This window comes from Triticum aestivum, chromosome 1A (genome assembly GCF_018294505.1).
Source record: "Triticum aestivum cultivar Chinese Spring chromosome 1A, IWGSC CS RefSeq v2.1, whole genome shotgun sequence".
Classification (NCBI taxonomy): Eukaryota; Viridiplantae; Streptophyta; class Magnoliopsida; order Poales; family Poaceae; genus Triticum; species Triticum aestivum.
The window spans coordinates 521841476-521861297 of record NC_057794.1 but is presented as its reverse complement, the minus strand read 5'-3'; the positions used below and the strand labels follow the sequence as shown (position 1 = coordinate 521861297).

General features: G+C 41.7%; 1 protein-coding gene across 1 annotated transcript; it reads right to left on the bottom strand.

Moving 5' to 3' along the window:
• Positions 1-214: 214 nt before the first annotated feature.
• LOC123172358 (serine carboxypeptidase-like 51) lies at positions 215-3759 on the bottom strand. Its single transcript, XM_044589383.1, has 12 exons — positions 3450-3759; positions 3266-3366; positions 3084-3191; positions 2706-2990; positions 2549-2616; positions 2357-2462; positions 2078-2253; positions 1897-1966; positions 1741-1791; positions 839-891; positions 607-739; positions 215-472 (listed from the first exon to the last, which is right to left on the bottom strand). The coding sequence occupies exons 1-12, from the start codon at positions 3571-3573 to the stop codon at positions 395-397; spliced, it is 1353 nt and encodes a 450-aa protein (XP_044445318.1). The 5' UTR covers positions 3574-3759; the 3' UTR covers positions 215-394.
• Between the last annotated feature and the right edge of the window lie 16063 nt (positions 3760-19822).

Below are 19822 nucleotides of genomic sequence, written 5' to 3'. Positions count from 1 at the left end.
TGAAATTTTTATTGTGTTTAAAATGCCATATGCAATGCACCGGCGAGTCGCGCGCTGCTGGAGCGGGGTGCGCTGCACTTTAGCGCGGCTGCTGGAGCCAGCGCTGCGCGCCGCGCCAAATCAGACGATGCGCACGCGGCATATCTGTTTTTTGCGCGCGGCGCGACCAACGCGTGTTGGAGATGCTCTAAGAAAATACGAAAATGCAACAACGAAACGAAGAAGCTGAAAGTGCATTCTTATTAGAAACAGGGGAGCCACAATGCCACATCCACGGGTTAAATCCAGGTTGCTCTCCACGTCCCCACCACCCCGACCAACACGAGCTGATCGAAGCAAACTGCTGTAGCTCCCTTTTCGTCCACCCCCTCTGTGCACCTCCGAGCCTCCAATTCTATGAGCGAGAAAGAGCCGGAGACTGTGTTATGTTGCCGATCATGTCAAGCGCAACGCATGGCTGATCAACAGGCACCTGCAAGTCGTCGGCGAATCGGCGCCTTAGATGAAAAATAAAACGCTAGCAAAATCTCTGTAATGTCTGCCATTCTCTTCAGGATAATTTGTAGTAGGTTGTAGCAAAAGTGCTGAACCAAAAGAGTTACTTACAAAGTGCCCTGCTCCAAGGATCCAGTAGAAATGCAGGTTTTTGTAGGATCTAACAAAGCCCTTGGTGGCTCCAGCAGAGCCACAGTAGAGAGGCTGTCTTGGCAGGGCCAAGAAGTTCTTCAGTCCATCCCATCTGAAACAGGCGACCAGTTGAGAAGTATTTTCCTTAATCCCATTATCAAAACAAAACAAAAATCCGAAAGCGACAGCTGAAAACTGGCTGTACTCTTACTTGAGCTTCTGTACCCATGCTTCTGCGCCGACAGTCGAGCAGATCACGTCGAGCTTCAGTCAAAAGAGAAATTTCACAGACTTTAGTAACCTGCTGCTTTTTTCTCTAAAAAAGATCCCTAAAAAAGTAACTTGTTGCAAGCATATTTCACTGAATACAATGCTTGGTGTCATAGTTTGGGGTGTATTTTCAGCTGCACATGTTGACAATGTAGTGTTTGCGCTGGTCAAATCACAAATCTTTATCTGCCTAGTTTTCAGCCATCAATCCCGACCTGCATGTTCTATCTAACGTACTGGACACCCCAAGAGGGGAAAAGAAAATTATCTTTCTGGAAAGCAGACAAATGTCCCGGCTTGTCCATGGCCCCAAGAAGATGGCAAGATCCATGGCTGGGCTAGATGCCAAACAGAGCCTGAAGAAACGGACGAAGCAAAGGCAGCTCACTGACGTTGGAGTGTTGAACCGAAGCGGCAAACCACGTGCTGGTGAAGCTTCTCTTCCTTCCGTGCCTTTGTTGGAAGCGAATCCAGAACTATTTCTGTTACTAAGTTACTACTGCTAGCTTGGATGTATTATCTACAAAGAATATACTATTTGTAATGAATACTTTATGTGAAATATACTCTGACAAAGTCGGAATATTTCGTACCTACCACGGGTTAATGTTTTTGAATTTTGAGCACATGCATTGTAAAATGGCATTTGGTCATGTCAAGATATATAGTGCATATTATTAGATTGGTCTTAAGTAGAGTACTGCTCCCTCCGTTCCTAAATATAAATCTTTTTAGAGATTTCAATATGGACCATGTAGAGCAAAACGAGTGAATCTACACTCTAAAATGGATCTATATACATTCATATGTAGTTTATATTGAATCTCTAAAAGGATGACTCACCTGCCCACTGTACACGGTCACATTGACACCATACGACAGGAGCTCATCAACCTGCAGGAAATGTGCCAATCGAAGTTTATAAAAACAGTAATTTCAAAAAAGAAAATGAGAGCACAAAATAGTTTTGTCATGCAATATGATGATATCCCAACCGACCTCCTGAATCCTCGGCTTCATGAAATCGTTGATCAGCGCGTAATAGACGCTGGAGGATTGCGCCTGCCATCTGCCGATAGTTTTTAAAACAACTAGTGATGATATATCACGCGTCTTATTCCAGCCGGCCGGCAGTTTTTGTTTGTGAAAATCGGAGTCTGTTGGAATGAGGCCCACTTACACTAGGTCTTTGGGGATGATCTTGAGCTTTTGCTTGATGGCTCCGTTCATGGCCTCCTGAATGGAGTCCCCTACGGACTTGCTCTCCAGGTACCTCGAGTACTCCGGCACCGCCGGCGATGAGCTCGCCGCGACCACCGGGTCCATCCCGGTGTCCAGCAAGAAGTTATACACGTCCTACATTTACGTAACAGGGCCGTTAAGCTGTCCATCAATCAGAAAACCGGACGAGCAAACCATGGTTACTAAGGTAAGATTCTGATGAGTCGCTCCATGTTACCACGTGGCCGCTGTTGACGATGATCCAGTTGAGCATTCGGTTGAGTGTGGCCTGTGCTTGCTTGTAGTGCCCCGCCGCAACCTGCTGCTTCACCACCTGTGCGTCCCTGTTCATCAATGGCGATCCGAGGTATGAGTTGATCAGAATTATGTTTAGTCTCTCTTTTGTTCTTGAGACGAGTCATGGCCGCACTTGTTTGCGTGGTCTGCGCCGTTGCGATCCAGCCGCGACACCTGGAACAAGAGCGCGCCATACGAAGACTGCATGCACGCGCGCGCATCATCAGTGTCAGAATCTCAATCACAACAGTTCACGCGGTGGAAGTGTTGCGAGGTTTTTATTTAGTTACCGCGAAATCCTCCGGCGAGATCCAGCTGTCTCCGAGCGCCACGCCGCCGAGCGGGAGCTTGAGCTCGCCGGCGCGGACGGCTCTGACGACGGAGACGCCGAGCGTGGCGGCGTACTTGCCGCCGTACGACTCGGCGACGATGAACAGCGGGCTGCTCTGCAGAGTCGTCAGCTCCTTGACGAGGGCCTTGAGCAGCGTGTTCATGTCCGCCGCCGCCTGTAGATCGGTGGTCACCAGCAGGCTGTCGTCCTCCACGTAGCTGTATCCGACCCCCACAGGGTTGTCCTGTCAGTATCACATCCCATGGCAACAGCTCGATTCAGCCAAAAAAATGTACTCCAGAAGAAACATGTCGAGCTCTTTGTTTCGCTGACTGACCACGAAGATGAGGTCGGCCTTCTGCAGCCATGTCGAGCTGCGTGGCTTGAGGTCGCCGTTGAGCGGCCCGACCTCGAGGAAGTCGCCGACCCCGACGCCCGACGCTCCCTGAGAAAAAGAAGAATACGATTGACGACGACGAGGATAACCAAGTTCGAGCTGATGCAGATTGATGATCGTACCGGGCCACCCTGCAGCCAGAGGACGGTCGGCCATGGCTTGGTGGGCGTGGACACCCTCTGGGCCTGGGGGCTCTTGTAGTACCACCAGAACAGGTGAGCCTCTGCAACGGCCGGCGCATATCCAAGAAGCATCAGCGAGACGAATACATTACGGCAAAGAAACCAGCAGTATCGCCGGACTTACTCGGCCGAACCTCCACGTATCCCCACCGCTCCATGCCGTCGGCGGTTCCGGCGGTGGTGGCATGCGCGGCACGAAGCAGAGAGAGGAGGAGGACGGAGATGAGGGCGAGAGCACGGGACTCCATTTTGCAGAGCAGCTGGCAGACAGGTTAACGGGAGCTCGCCTGCTTCGTCGTTCGTACAGAGTGCACTGAACGGTTTAAATAGGTTTCCATGTCGGCACGGTTTTTTTCGCTGCATCAGGCAAGATTGCAATGGTAACTTCACGGCGGTGGTTTTGCATATAGAAATGGAGCGAGTAGTTGCTCTGCTAAGAGGACAATAAACAGCTTGGCACTTGTGCTTGTGATATTGTTTGCGGAGGCAGACAAGCACACGATTACAATCTCGAGAAGAAAACGGGTACGTGTGTCTCGCTGGAGAACACGCTACTTATTTAGATTTCACTCTGCGCCGGCGCGCGCCGGTCCAAATTTGGGCCGGTCTGCCCGCAGCCGTCCGATATGCCTGCTAACGACCGTTTGATTAGAGCCTAATCTTTGTCCTCGTTCACCTTTCGCGCGCCAAGAAACAAAAGAAAAAGTCAACCAACACCGCGCATCGCCACAAGCACACCTCGCGTGAGGGAAAATGGTCTACCTCACTCACCGTCGGCGACGTCCCCGTCGAGGGGCCCATCCCAATCTCACTGTCATTTTTCGGCGCCACACACTTTGCCGGGTGCAGCTCCATGAAAATCGGATGCATCTTGCGGCCAGAGCCGGTTCCAGCAACTCCTGCACCCCATCGAAGCACGGTGTCGCCGCCTCCGGCTCGCTATTGTCGTAGATATGCAGTATTGTATTCCCGCAAAGAACAAATCTGAGCAACTGAGAAAAAAATGAAGTCATTCGAAGCAAAAACTTTAGCCGGTTCCAGCAACTCATGCACCCCATCGAAGCACGGTGTCGCTGCCTCCGGCTCACCATTGTCGTGGATTTGCAGTATTGTATTCCCGCAAAAAACAAATCTGAGCAACTGAGAAAAAAAAATAAACTCATTTGAAGCAAAAACTTTAGCCGGTTCCAGCAACTCCTGCACCCCATCGAAGCACGGTGTCGCCGCCTCCGGCTCGCCATTGTCGTAGATTTGCAGTATTGTATTCCCGCAAAAAACAAATATGAGCAACTGAGAAAAAAATGAAGTCATTTGAAGCAAAAACTTTAGCCGGTTCCAGCCAAAAGAATTGCAGGTTCAAGCAAAACCATGGATGTTCGTTGTCAGAAGGTAGCAAAAATTTTGGTCGGTCGTAGCAAAAAAGAAGAAGAAAAAAGTCGGTTCCAGCAAACTCACCACCATGGTTGCAGCACCCCGCCGGCATGGTCTCCATCGCCGACATGGTGACCCACCAGGTTGAAGCTCGCCGTTGTGTCGCTTGCAGCTTGCTGGGCACCGGTTGTAGCACTGCCCATGCCGGTTGCAACTTCCCATTGTGAGGTTGTAGCATCACCCCGTGTCTGCCGCAGCTCGCTGGCCAGCGGTTGTAGCACCCGCACCGTCGCTAGTTGTAGCTCTCCGCCCCGTGGATGTAGCACCCGCCCGTGCCCCTTGCATCTTGTCGGCGTGAGGATGTAGAAGCCTCATCGGGGGAGGACGAGGACATGGATGCCCATGGCTTCCCAGGGTTGCATCAAACCCTGAGTACTCCTCGCATCAGCGGTGTGCGCTTTGGGGGCGGTCGACTGCCATCCCCATCTCAACCCGATCTAGATGAAAAAAGGGGCAGCACATGGGAACAAAGGTGATTTCTCCGGCGATATGATTTGGGTGCTCGCTACAGGTGCTATGTGTTGGAGGTAGGAGATGATAAGGGAGGGGATGAGTGGACAAGCAAAGCAATAAGAGCATCGAGAGGATCAAGAGGGATGGGGAGCGGTGGTGGGCCAGGGAGGTTGCGGAGCCACGTCGCCACATGGGCTACCAGGCGTCGTTCTTGATGTATCTATTGTATTCTTTTGGGCTGAAATTTTCGACTAACATCAGTCGATTTCTTATTGAGATGAAGCCCATTTCCTGTTTCCTGTTGCTTGTTTATAGGCCCGACATGCTTCTTCTTTTTCTTCTGTTTGTATGCCCTTTTTGCTCTCCTTATTCTTAGTCGTTTTTTCTGGGTATCTCTTGGGATGTGGGTTGAGCGTAAAATGTATACACGCAAGTACTATATAATATGTGAATAAATCATATTAGTGTGTAAAAATTGCATTATTACATGTTTATTTCTTACATATTAAAGCGTGCAATTTTTTGTGCAAGTTTTTTGCTTTGTTTTTTGTTTTTATTAAAATATAATACCAATATCGCTAATTTATTCAACCTTTAAAATTTTCATTACTTTAGTTATGTTTTAGTTTTTATTTCATTTCTTTCTACTATAAGGTTGATATCAATGTCACTAATTTATTCTTATTACATGTTTTTTGAAATCCTACTCTTTTATGCTTATTCTGGCATATTATAAAAAGCGCAATTTATGTGTAAATCTTTACCATTTTCTATTTTCTTAAAGTGTAGCAATGCCGGTAATTCATTATACCCTAGGAAACTTATTTTTATTTCATTTTATTTTCCATTTAAGGATAATACCAATGCCACAAAATTCTTTCTTTCTTACAAAACTTAATTTTTCAAAATCCCGCCATTTTATGCTTATTATTTCATCTTAAACAAAATTGTAATTTCATTAACTATGTGTAAATGTTTCCATTATTTGATTTTATTTTGTTTACTTTTTTCCTCTTCTTAAAGGGGTAATACCAATGCCCCTAATTCATTCTTCTCTTAAAAAATCATTATTATGGTTTTGTTTTAGTTTATATTTCATTTTCATTGTTTTGGAAGGGTAATACCAAAGTCACTAATTCATTCATTCTTTGAAACAATTAATTAGTTTTATTTTGTTTTAGTTTTGATTTGTTTTTCATTTAATGTTAATACCAATGCCACTAATTCATTCTTCTCGGTGAACTTAAAAAAATTGGATGAAAATTCTAGTATTATATGCATGTTCTTGCATATCGAAAAGGTGCAATTTCTATGTAAATTGTGCGCAATTTTTGTCAATTGTTTTATATGCATGTTCTTGCATATTTTTTTAGATTTCTATGTTAATTCTAGTATTATTACCCTTCCCCGGACCCTGCGCAAGCGGGAGCTACATGCACCGGGCTGCCCCTTTGTTTTAGATTTTTTTAATTTCCTTTCCTTGGTAACACAAATGCCAATAATTCTTCTTTCTTAGGAAACTTCATTAATATGATTTTGTTTTAATTTATATTTCATTTTCTTTCTTATTCAAAGGGTAATAACAAAGCCATTGATTCATTCTTTCTTAGAAAACTTCATTAATATGATTTTGTTTTAGGTTTGTTCTTTTTCCTTTTTCATCAACTGTAATACCAATGCCACAAATTCATTCTTCTCATGAAACTTAATTTTGTTTGTGAAAAATCCACTACTATATGCTTGTTTTTGCATATTGTAGAAAGAGTAATTTCTATGTAAATTATTTGCAAAAAATATCAATGTTTGTTTATATTACTAATTTTTATTTAATTTCTTCTTAATGGGTAATAGTAATGCCACTAATTCATTCTTTCTTAGTAAACTCATTATTTTGAAAAACGATACTTTATTTTATTTTCTTCTCTACGGATAATGCCAATGCCATAGGAAACATTCTTGTTGTTGCGAAAATTTCCCTATTTTATTCTTACTCTTGCATGTTATATTAAATCATGATTTCTATGTAAATTGTGTGCAATTATTTTCATATATTTTTGTTTCCTTTCTGAAATGTTCTTTCATTATTATTTTTATCTTGGTCGATGGGTAAAGATATTCTAAGATGTTTTGCTTAACTATCTTGGCATTTGGTTATACTACGATAAAAATCACATCATCCGGGGGGACTAGCTCGTATATAAATATCAATTTGGTTGTTGGGGTACAAAAAGGTGAGGACATTATGGAATATTTAGATTATGTAGGAGAATTTTTAGATGATTTTTGGATATGTCGATTTGATAGTTGACGTACGTACCAAAAAATTTATTATTTGTGGTTTGAGCTTATTGTAAGTTTTCTTTATCCTCTGCGTTCATTCATGATATTTTCACCCTTTTCAAAAACGTACATTCATACTTTTCACCGAGCTATAGCCTACACACTTGGTCACATGTACTAGTGTGGAATATGAGCTCTATTTGAGTCAAGGTAGTTTTTGGCTAGTTGCATTACAAAATGGATATTTTGATAAGAGATGGGTTGCGCCCTGGCCAACACTCTCATTAGATGGGCCTAGCTCGTAGGCTGCTTGTTTCCACGGCTAAGTACTCATGCATGCACGCAAGGTGATATCAGCAGGAAGCAGATTGACTGAAACGAATTTAGGATCAGTTAACTGACATAAATTTCATTTTCAGTCAACTGAATGGTAGCCCGTCCCTTAGATTTTCAAAATAGTATAGAGCATGTAGGTTTTTCAAAAAATCAATCTTTGTAAACTTTCATTAAGTTTGTCGGAAAAGATACTAACATTTAGAATACCATATACATATCATTAAGCATCATTATCTCTTGCAGGCGGTTCTCATAGCCAGTGTGTTATCAAGGATGATGGATGGCGGGAAAAAATCTTATACGACCAGGTCGTATTCTTCTAATGGTTAGACCCTCTTCAGCAACAGGCACATGATGAAATGAGTCTTTTTTTTAAACCATGTACCATAGAACAATTGTACTACAGTGCTTTTCATAAGTATAAATAATCAGTATGTTACAAAGGGAGAAGGAAAAAAGAAGAAAGAAAAAATTATCTAACTATCCAAAAAAGGCAACTATCTAGTTCCAGCTCTTGGGATTATCCTAATCATATTGAACATAGCTCCAACTCTTGTGATTATACCAATCATATTAAATATTCTCTGATATCCAGTTATCTAGACAAACAACATGCCTATCTTTAATTATGTGCTTCATCAGAAGCAGTGATGGGGAACGAACTATGAACATAAAAAAACCGATGAACACCCAAGATCTATTTAGAAGAAGCATAGCAACAAGAGGGGAGAGTGTGTCTATGTACCCTCGTAGACTATTAAGAGGAAGCGTATATCACGCGGTTGATGTAGTCGTACTCGTCACAATCCAATCGTGATCCAAACCGATGAAGTACCAAACGGGCAGCGCCTCCGAGTTTAGCAAACTTACGGCTCGAGTCCAGCAAGTAAGGGAGGAGAAGTAGATGGGATCGCTGATGACCCACAAGTATAGGGGATCAATCATAGTCCTTTCGATAAGTAAGAGTGTCGAACCCAACGAGGAGCAGAAGGAAATGACAAGCAGCTTTCAGCAAGGTAATTTCTGCAGGCACTGAAATTGTTGGTAACAGGTAGTTTGATAGCAAGATAATTTGTAACGAGAAAGTAATAGTAATGATAACAAAAGTGCAGCAAGGTAGCCCAATCCTTTTTGTAGCAAAGGACAGGCCAGAACGGTCTCTTATAATAAGCAAAGCATTCTTGAGGACACACGGGAATTCCATCTAATCACTTTCATTTTGTTTGTTTGATTCACGTTCGCTACTTTGATAATTTGATATGTGGATGGACCGGTGATTGGGTGTTGTCCTAACTTGAACAAGCCTCCCACTTATGATTAACCCCTCTACAAGCATCTGCAACTACGAAAGAAGGATTAAGATAAAATCTAACCATAACATTAGACATATGGATCCAAATTAACCCCTTACGAGAATAGCACATAAACTAGAGTTTAAGCTTCTGTAACTCTAGCAACCCATTGATGACCCACAAGTATAGGGGATCTATCGTAGTCCTTTCGATAAGTAAGAGTGTCGAACCCAACGAGGAGCAGAAGGAAATGATAAGCTGTTTCCAGTAAGGTATTCTCTGCAAGTACTGAAATAAGTGGTAACAAATAGTTTTATGATAGGATAATTTGTAACGATCAACAAGTAACAAAAGTAAATAAAGTGCAACAAGGTGTCCCAATCCTTTTTTTAGCAAAGGACAAGCCTGGACAAACTCTTATATAGAGAAAAACGCTCCGAGGACACATGGGAATATCGTCAAGCTAGTTTTCATCACGTTCATATGATTCGCGTTCGGTACTTTGATAATTTGGTATGTGGGTGGACCGGTGCTTGGGTACTGTCCTTACTTGGACAAGCATCCCACTTATGATTAACCTCTATTGCAAGCATCCTCATCTACAACAAAAGTATTAAGGTAAACCTAACCATAGCATGAAACATATGGATCCAAATCAGCCCCTTATGAAGCAACACATAAACTAGGATTTAAGCTTCTGTCACTCTAGCAACCCATCATCTACTTATTACTTCTCAATGCCTTCCTCTAGGCCCAAATAATGGTGAAGTGTTATGTAGTCGACGTTCACATAACACCACTAGAGGAGAGACAACATACATCTCATCAAAATATCGAACGAATACCAAATTCACATGACTACTAATAGCAAGACTTCTCCCATGTCCTCGGGGAACAAACGTAACTACTCACAAAGCATATTCATGTTCATAATCAGAGGGGTATTAATATGCATATAGGATCTGAACATATGATTTTCCACCAAATAAACCAACTAGCATTAACTACAAGGAGTAATTAACACTACTAGCAACCCACAGGTACCAATCCCGGACTTGGAGACAAGAGATGAACTAGGGTTTTGAGGAGATAGTGCTGGTGAAGATGTTGATGGAGATTGCCCTCTCCCGATGAGAGGAGCGTTGGTGATGACGATGGCGATGATTTCCCCCTCCCGGAGGGAAGTTTCCCCGGCAGAACAGCTCCGCCAGATTCCTAGATTGGTTCTGCCAAGGTTCCGCCTCGTGGCGGCGGAGTTTCATCCGAGAATATGGGTTATGATTTTTTCCTCATCGAAAGACCTCATATAGCAGAAGATGGTCATCGAAGAGCCATCAGGGGGCCCATGAGGTAGGGGGCACGCCCAGGGGGTAGGGCGCTCCCCCTAATGTCTACTACACAACCTTCTTCTTGTAGACGTTGTTGGGCCTCCAAGTGCAGAGGTTTGTAGGACAGTAGCAAATTTCCCTCAAGTGGATGACCTAAGGTTTATCAATCCGTAGGAGGCGTAGGATGAAGATGGTCTCTCTCAAGCAACCCTGCAACCAAATAACAAAGAGTCTCTTGTGTCCCCAACACACCCAATACAATGGTAAATTGTATAGGTGCACTAGTTCGACGAAGAGATGGTGATACAAGTGGTATATGGATAGTAGATAATGGTTTTTGTAATCTGAAAATATAAAAACAGCAAGGTAACTAATGATAAAAGTGAGTGTAAACGGTATTACAATGCGTGGAAACAGGGCCTAGGGTTCATACTTTCACTAGTGCAAGTTCTCTCAACAATAATAACATAATTGGATCACATAACTATCCCTCGACATGCAACAAAGAGTCACTCCAAAGTCACTAATAGTGGAGAACAAACGAAGAGATTATGGTAGGGTACGAAACTACCTCAAAGTTATTCTTTCCAATCAACCCGTTGGGCTATTCCTATAAGTGTCACAAACAGCCCTAGAGTTCGTACTAGAATAACACCTTAAGACACAAATCAACCAAAACCCTAATGTCACCTAGATACTCCAATGTCACCTCAAGTATCCGTGGGTATGATCATACGGTATGCATCACACAATCTCAGATTCATCTATTCAACCAACACATAGAACCTCAAAGAGTGCCCCAAAGTTTCAACCAGAGAATCACGACGAAAACGTGTGCCAACCCCTGTGCATAGGTTCATTGGCGGAACCCGCAAGTTGATCACCAAAACATACATCAAGTGAATCACGTGATATCCCATTGTCACCACAGATATGCACAGCAAGACATACATCAAGTGTTCTCAAATCTTTAAAGACTCAATCCGATAAGATAACTTCAAAGGGGAAACTCAATCCATCACAAGATAGTAGAGGGGGGAGAAAATGTCATAAGATCCAACTATAATAGCAAAGCTCACGATACATCAAGATCGTACCACCTCAAGAACATGAGAGAGAGATCAAACACATAGCTACTGGTACATACCCTCAGCCCCGAGGGAGAACTACTCCCTCCTCGTCATGGAGAGCACTGGGATGATGAAGGTGGCCACCGGAGAGGGATTGCCCCCTCCGGCAGGGTGCCAGAACGGGTCTAGATTGGCTTTCGGTGGCTACGGAGGCTTCTGGCGGCGGAACTCCCGATCTATCGTGTTCCTCGATCGTTTTAGGGTATATGGAGAGATATAGGTGGAAGAAGTACGTCAGGGGGGCCACGAGGGGCCCACGAGGATGGAGGGCGCGCCCCCTGCCTCGTGGCTTCCTTGTTGCTTCCCTTACGCACACCCCAAGTCTTCTCGATTGCTTCCGTTCCAAAAATAAGTTCCGTGAAGTTTCAGGTCAATTGGACTCCGTTTTATTTTCCTTTTCTGCGATACACTAAAAAAGGAAAAAAATAGAAACTGGCACTGAGCTCTAGGTTAATAGGTTAGTCCCAAAAATTATATAAAATAGCATATAAATGCATATAAAACATCCAAGGTTGATAATATAATAGCATGGAACAATCAAAAATTATAGATACGTTGGAGACGTATCAGCATCCCCAATCTTAATTCCTGCTCGTCCTCGAGTAGGTAAATGATAAAAATAGAATTTTTGATGTGGAATGCTACCTAACATATTTCTCTATGTAATTCTCTTTATTGTGGCAAGAATATTCAGATCCATAAGATTCAAGACAAAAGTTTAATATTGACATAAAAATAATAATACTTCAAGCATACTAACTAAGCAATTATGTCTTCTCAAAATAACATGGCCAAAGAAAGCTATCCCTACAAAATCATATAGTCTGGCTATGCTCCATCTTCACCAATGACAAGCCCGATGACAAGCCAAGCAATTGTTTCATACTTTTTATGTTCTCAAACCTTTTCAATCTTCACGCAATACATGAGCGTGAGCCATGGACATAGCACTATAGGTGGAATAGAATGGTGGTTGTGAAGAAGACAAAAAGGAGAAGATAGTCTCACATCAACTAGGCGTATCAACGGGCTATGGAGATGCCCATCAATAGATATCAATGTGAGTGAGTAGAGATTGCCATGCAACGGATGCACTAGAGCTATAAATGTATGAAAGCTCAACAAAATAAACTAGTGGGTGTGCATCCAACTCGCTTGCTCATGAAGACCTAGGGCATTTTGAGGAAGCCCATCATTGGAATATACAAGCCAAGTTCTATAATGAAAGATACCCACTAGTATATGAAAGTGACAACATAGGAGACTCTCTATCATGAAGATCATGGTGCTACTTTGAAGCACAAGTGTGGTAAAAGGATAGTAGCATTGCCCCTTCTCTCTTTTTCTCTCATTTTTTATTTTTTTATTTGGGCCTTTTCTCTTTTTATGGCCTTTTTTTATCTCTTTTTTTATTTTTCGTCCGGAGTCTCATCCCGACTTATGGGGGAATCATAGTCTCCATCATCCTTTCCTCGCTGGAACAATGCTCTAATAATGATGATCATCACACTTTTATTTACTTACAACTCAAGAATTACAACTCAATACTTAGAACAAAATATGACTCTATATGAATGCCTCCGGCGGTGTACCGGGATGTGCAATGATGCATGAGTGACATGTATGAAAGAATTATGAATGGTGGCTTTGCCACAAATACAATGTCAACTACATAATCATGCATAGCAATATGACAATGATGGAGCATGTCATAATAACGGAACGATGGAAAGTTGCATGGCAATATATATCAGAATGGCTATGGAAATGCCATAATAGGTAGGTATGGTGGCTGTTTTGAGGAAGGTATATGGTGGGTGTATGATACCGGCGAAAGGTGTGCGGTATTAGAGAGGCTAGCAATGGTGGAAGGGTGAGAGTGCGTATAATCCATGGACTCAACATTAGTCATAAAGAACTCACATACTTATTGCAAAAATCTATTAGTTATCGAAACAAAGTACTATGCGCATGCTCCTAGGGGGATAGATTGGTAGGAAAAGACCATCGCTCGTCCCCGACCGCCACTCATAAGGAAGACAATCAATAAATAAATCATGCTCCGACTTCGTCACATAACGGTTCACCATACGTGCATGCTACGGGAATCACAAACTTCAAAACAAGTATTTCTCAAATTCACAACTACTCAACTAGCATGACTTTAATATCACCATCTCCATATCTCGAAACAATTATCAAGTATCAAACTTCTCATAGTACTCAATGCACTTTATATGAAAGTTTTTATTATACCCATCTTGGATGCCCATCATATTAGGACTAGTTTCATAACCAAAGAAAACTACCATGCTGTTCTAAAGACTCTCAAAATGATATAAGTGAAGCATGAGAGTTCATCTATTTCTACAAAATAAATCCACCGCCGTGCTCTAAAAGGATATAAGTGAAGCACTAGAGCGAATGACAAACTACTCCGAAAGATATAAGTGAAGATCAATGAGTAGTCGAATAATTATGCAACTATGTGAAGACTCTCTAACATTTAAGAATTTCAGCTCTTGATACTTTATTCAAACAGCAAGCAAAACAAAATAAAATAAATTAACACTCCAAGCAAAACACATATCATGCGGTAAATAAAAATATAGCTCCAAGTAAAGTTACCGATGAACGAAGACGAAAGAGGGGATGCCTTCCGGGGCATCCCCAAGCTTAGGATCTTGGTTTCCCTTGAATATTTCCTTGGGGTGCCTTGGGCATCCCCAAGCGTAGGCTCTTTCCACTCCTTATTCCATAGTCCATCGAATCTTTACCCAAAACTTAAAAACTTCACAACACAAAACTTAACAAAAAACTCTTAAGCTCCGTTAGTATAAGAAAATAAATCACCACTTAGGTACTGTTGTGAACTCATTCTAAATTCATATTGGTGTAATATCTACTGTATTCCAACTTATCTATGGTTCATACCCTCCGATACTACTCATAGATTCATCAAAATAAGCAAACAACACATCGAAAACAGAATCTGTCAAAAACAGAACAGTCTGTAGTAATCTGGATCAAACGTATACTTCTGGAACTCATAAAATTCTCAAATAAATTGCTTGACCTGAGGAATTTATATATTAATCATCTGCAAAAATAATTAACTAAATAGCACTCTCCAAATAAAAATGGCAGCAATTCTCGTGAGCGCTAAAGTTTCTGTTTTTTACAGCATGATCGCAAAGACTTTCCCCAAGTCTTCCCAACGGTTCTACTTGGCACAAACACTAGTTAAACACATAAAAACACATCTAAACAGAGGCTAGATGAATTATTTATTACTAAACAGGAGCAAAAAACAAAGAACAAAAATAAAATTTGGTTGCCTCCCAACAAGCGCTATCGTTTAACGCCCCTAGCTAGGCATGATGAATTCAATGATGCTCACATAAAGGATAAGAATTGAAACATAAAGAGAGCATCATGAAGAATATGACTAGCACATTTAAGTCTAACCCACTTCCTATTCATAGGGATTTTGTGAGCAAACAACTTATGGGAACAAGAATCAACTTGCATAGGAAGGTAAAGCAAGCAAAACTTTGAAACTTTAGGCACATAGGGAGGAAACTTGATATTATTGCAATTCCTACAAGCATATATTCCTCCCTCATAATAATTTTCAGTAGCATCATGAATGAATTCAACAATATAACCAGCACCTAAAGCATTCTTTTCATGATCTACAAGCATAGAAATTTTATTACTCTCCACATAAGCAAAATTCTTCTCATTCAGAATAGTGGGAGTATCATAAGAAACTCGAATACTATAAATTGTTTCCACATTAAAAGAGTAATGTTCAGAAAAGGGGTAACCATAATCATGACAAGTTTTATAAATATAATCACTACTTTTTATAGCATAAGTATCATCACAATAATCATCATAAGTAGGAGGCATGCTATCATCATTATAAATTTGCATATCAAAACTTGGGAGACTAAAAATATCATCTTCATTAAATGTAGCATCCCAAAGATTGGGACAAACATTAATTGCAGCAAATATATTCTCAAAAACATCATCTTCATCAAACATAGCATCCCCAAGCTTGGGCCTTTTCATATCATAAGCATAATAACTCTCATCATTAATAGTATGGATAGCACCAATAGTATAGCAATTATCATATTCTTCCAAGCAAGTGCCAAAAAGATTTTCAAGATCATAAGAAGTATCATTATCTTCCACAATTATATTTTCATGAGGCACAATAGTAATAGGAGCAACATTATTTGGTAGAGATATTTTTTACCTCTCTTCATTTTTCTTTTCTTCTTCTTCACCACATCATTTGTGGGTTCAATCCTCTTTTTGGAGCTCCTTATTAATGAGATTGGTTGAATAGGAGGCTCCTCCTTGTTGCTTGATTCATCATAAGAAATAATAGGAGGATATTGGGAAGTCTCTTCCCCTTCATTAGTATTCTCTTCATCTTCTATTTGTTTTCTTTTCTTTATGTAGTTGGCAATATAAGGATTTTCAATGCAATTCACCGCACAATACATATAAATTTCCTCTAGATCAAAACCAAGAAGTTTATAACGGGAAAATTCTGGAAGATGCCCAGTTATATGTCTCATTTCTTTGCAACCCATAAGCAAGCTAAGTTCATTATAATGTGCAAGGGAAATCAACTCATCACAATTTTTGGACACGATTAGATCATGAAATTTTTTGCATCGGATAGCTAAATGACCACTTTCGTTGCAAAGTCCACAAGTACGGCCAAGAAAATTTAAATTTTCAGCACAATCATCTAGCCTTTCTTGCAACAATTTAGTTTCTAAGTGCTTATGCCTCTTGCAATATCTATCTTCACTATTTGGTGTGTACTTGCAAACCCAATGCACTCCACAAAAATTGACATGTTTATAGGAGACATTTTCATCATAACTAGTGCAGTCATCATTAGTACCATGGATATTCAAGGAGTTCATACTAACAACATTGCAATCATGCTCATCATTCAAATATTTAGTGCCAAACATTTAATGCATTCTTCTTCTAACACTTTGGCACAATTTTCCTTTCCATCATACTCACGAAAGATATTAAAAAGATGAAGAGTATGAGACAAACTCAATTCCATTTTTTTGTAGTTTTCTTTTATAAACTAAACTAGTGATAAAACAAGAAACTAAAAGACTCGATTGCAAGATCTAAAGATATACCTTCAAGCACTAACCTCCCCGGCAACGGCGCGAGAAAAGAGCTTGATGTCTACTACACAACCTTCTTCTTGTAGACGTTGTTGGGCCTCCAAGTGCAGAGGTTTGTAGGACAGTAGCAAATTTCTCTCAAGTAGATGACCTAAGGTTTATCAATCCGCACACTACAAAAAAATACACTTCCGTGATGATACGTGTTTGTCACAGTAGGTCTCATTTTTTGTCATGCATGTACATCCATGACGATTTTATGACAGAATCAAGATAGTCATACCTGTGCTGTCGTAGAAGTGTTCCATGACATTACCAAAATTATCATCACGGAAGTGTCCACTTCCATGACGATAAATCGCGCGTCACAGAAGTGCTTTCGTCAAGGGTGACCGACACGTGGCATCCACTGTAACGGAACGCCGTTAAGCTATCGGGTCGGATTTTGGATCCGATAACCCGATAACAGCCCTGGCCAATGGGAAATTTCCACGTGTAAAATTCTGATTGGCCAAAGGAAACACGTGTTGCCTCATCGTTGGGACAGATGTCATCCACTCATTGGACAGGAGGAGCCTATGATAGGTCGACACGTGGCACAACCCAACAGTGGCCCATTCCGGTGAAAAAGGCCGACCCAGTAAAAATTAGCAGGCCGGCCCATATAAGGCCTACTTGTGTTAGGTCCATTTAAGCCCACGGCCCATACGAGATGTGCCAATTCGGCCCGTCAACGGCCCGTTAAAGATTTGACACCATTGCAGCCCATCGTCAGTTCGAGCCCGTTAACAGCCTGCTATATATTTGGGCTCAATATCGGCCCGATAAGATTTCGGCCTGTTAACGGCCCATTTAATGGATGGGCCAATTTTCAGGATGTACATCTTTCGGCCTTTTAGCGACCCATTTAAATGTTGGGCTAATTTCTGGCCCGGTGTGTCTTTTAGCCTGTTGACGGCCCATAAATCTGATGGGCCATTTGTAGTTGGACCTGAGTTTCGGCCTTTTAGCGGCCCATTTAAGTGTTGGGCCAATTTCTGGCCCGCTGTCACTTTCAGCCTGTTGACGGCCCATAAATCAGTTGGGCCATTTGTAGTCGGACCTGAGTTTTGGCCTTTTAGCGACCCATTTAAGTGTTGGGCCAATTCCCGGCCTTGTGTGCCTTTCGGCCTGTTAACGGACCATAAATGAGTTGGATCATTTGTAGTCGGGCCTTAGTTTTGGCCTTTTAACGGCCCATGCCCTTCATGGTCCAATACCAGCCCGGTTTCTCTTTCGGCCTGCTAAAGGCCCACAACACAGTTGGGCCGTTTACAATACGACCTGACTTTCGGTCTCTTAGTGGCCCATGCTCTTCATGGACCAGTACAAGTTCGTTGTCTCTTTCGGCCTGCTAAAGTCCTAGAGTATAGTTGGGTCATATGTAGCCCAAACTTAGTAACGGCTTGTTAATAGCCCGTGAAATAAATTGGGGCCACCTGTTGCCCGCTTCGATGTCGGCCTGTTAACGACCCGGGAGGTAAGAGGGCCGACCATTAACTTTCAGCCTAGTAACGACCCATTAACTTAATGGGCCCACTAAAGTTTGTTCATGTCTTTAGGCCAAATTAGATAATTTGAGCCCATTACGACAAGCAATTATGCACAGGACCAAAACTGATCAAGCAAACGTACGGCATACAAGGAATAACATTGCACATCCAGCATATATTATAGGAAATTACATCCACCGGGCAATCAAAGATTGATGCCAGTGCAAATAAATGAGCAGAACCTAACCATCTACAATGTCACAATCTGCAACCTCAGCACAAATGATGCCCATAAGCATGTGGGAAAGTTCTTGCTGCTTTGCTACACTGTCTCTGAAAACATTGATCAGTTGCTGTGTCGCACGACTCTGCACCTCTGAATCATCCACCATTTCCATCATTGCCTCAGCCATTAATTGGTTCACAAACATATATTTATTCCGTTGCATTCGAGACAGAGGATACTGAACATATTCAGATGGCGATTTTGGCAGGCTTGTATTATTGATAGTGGAGAGTGTCTCGACCACTGCATCATAACATAAATTAGGACGGGAACCAAACAGATTAATCATGAGTTATTGCCATATTACCTGGCCTAGATTTACTGGAAAGAAACAATGGGGTTGCCTTGCTGTTTTCAGAGTTTGTCTTCTTATCTTCAGCAGCCTGCACAAAATTAACACACTAGCATTGCTATCATTGGCCAAGTCAGATAATAGGAAAGCAACATTGACACAACGAACGTTTGGGCAACTAGCCTACACCAAATTAACACAATATGGCACAGCTATCATCAGCCAGGTAAGGTAATACGAAAGCAACATTGACACAATGAATGAATGGGCAACCAGAGAAGCACTACAATTCAGTAATGTGCGTGATATGAGATAGTACATTCATGCAGCTCAGTATGCAAAACTACCAGGCAGTTTTCCTTACAAAAATCAACATTGGCGCCTTTAACATTTTGCTACAACTAATTTTAGATCAGATAAAGGTTAGATTCACGCCGATTAACAAAATACATGCTGATGTAAAAATATAGTGATATACAACAGGTACTTACATCAGCATTGGAGCACAGAGAATTCCCGCAAGATATTTTCCTCGAATACGATCCCAATGGAGGAAGTCTTGTATCGTTTAACCTTATTTTCTAAAAGAGAGATGGGTAAGAAACATGTAGAAAATATGATCAGAATGCTATAAAATTTCATGATGCGAGGATACGCACACGCTTCTTAGAATGGAGTTGACATTCTTTTGCTGGACTGGAGCGGACTAGTTCTTTGGCCACTGGAATCTGCTTATTATCAGTGGGAGTTGGGTTTCTCTGTGCTGGAGCAGTATCTATGAAAAATGGAGTTGGTTTATTATCTCCTGGCGTTTGGATCTTTTGCAAAGACCTGGTTTGTAACCCTTCAGATTCTAACATAGCCGTCTTCCCCTTGCATGCCTTATATAGAAGAATGGTGATTCAGTTATAAAACATGCTACAGCAGAGATGGAATAGGTACTGAAGAATAGAAAGGCAT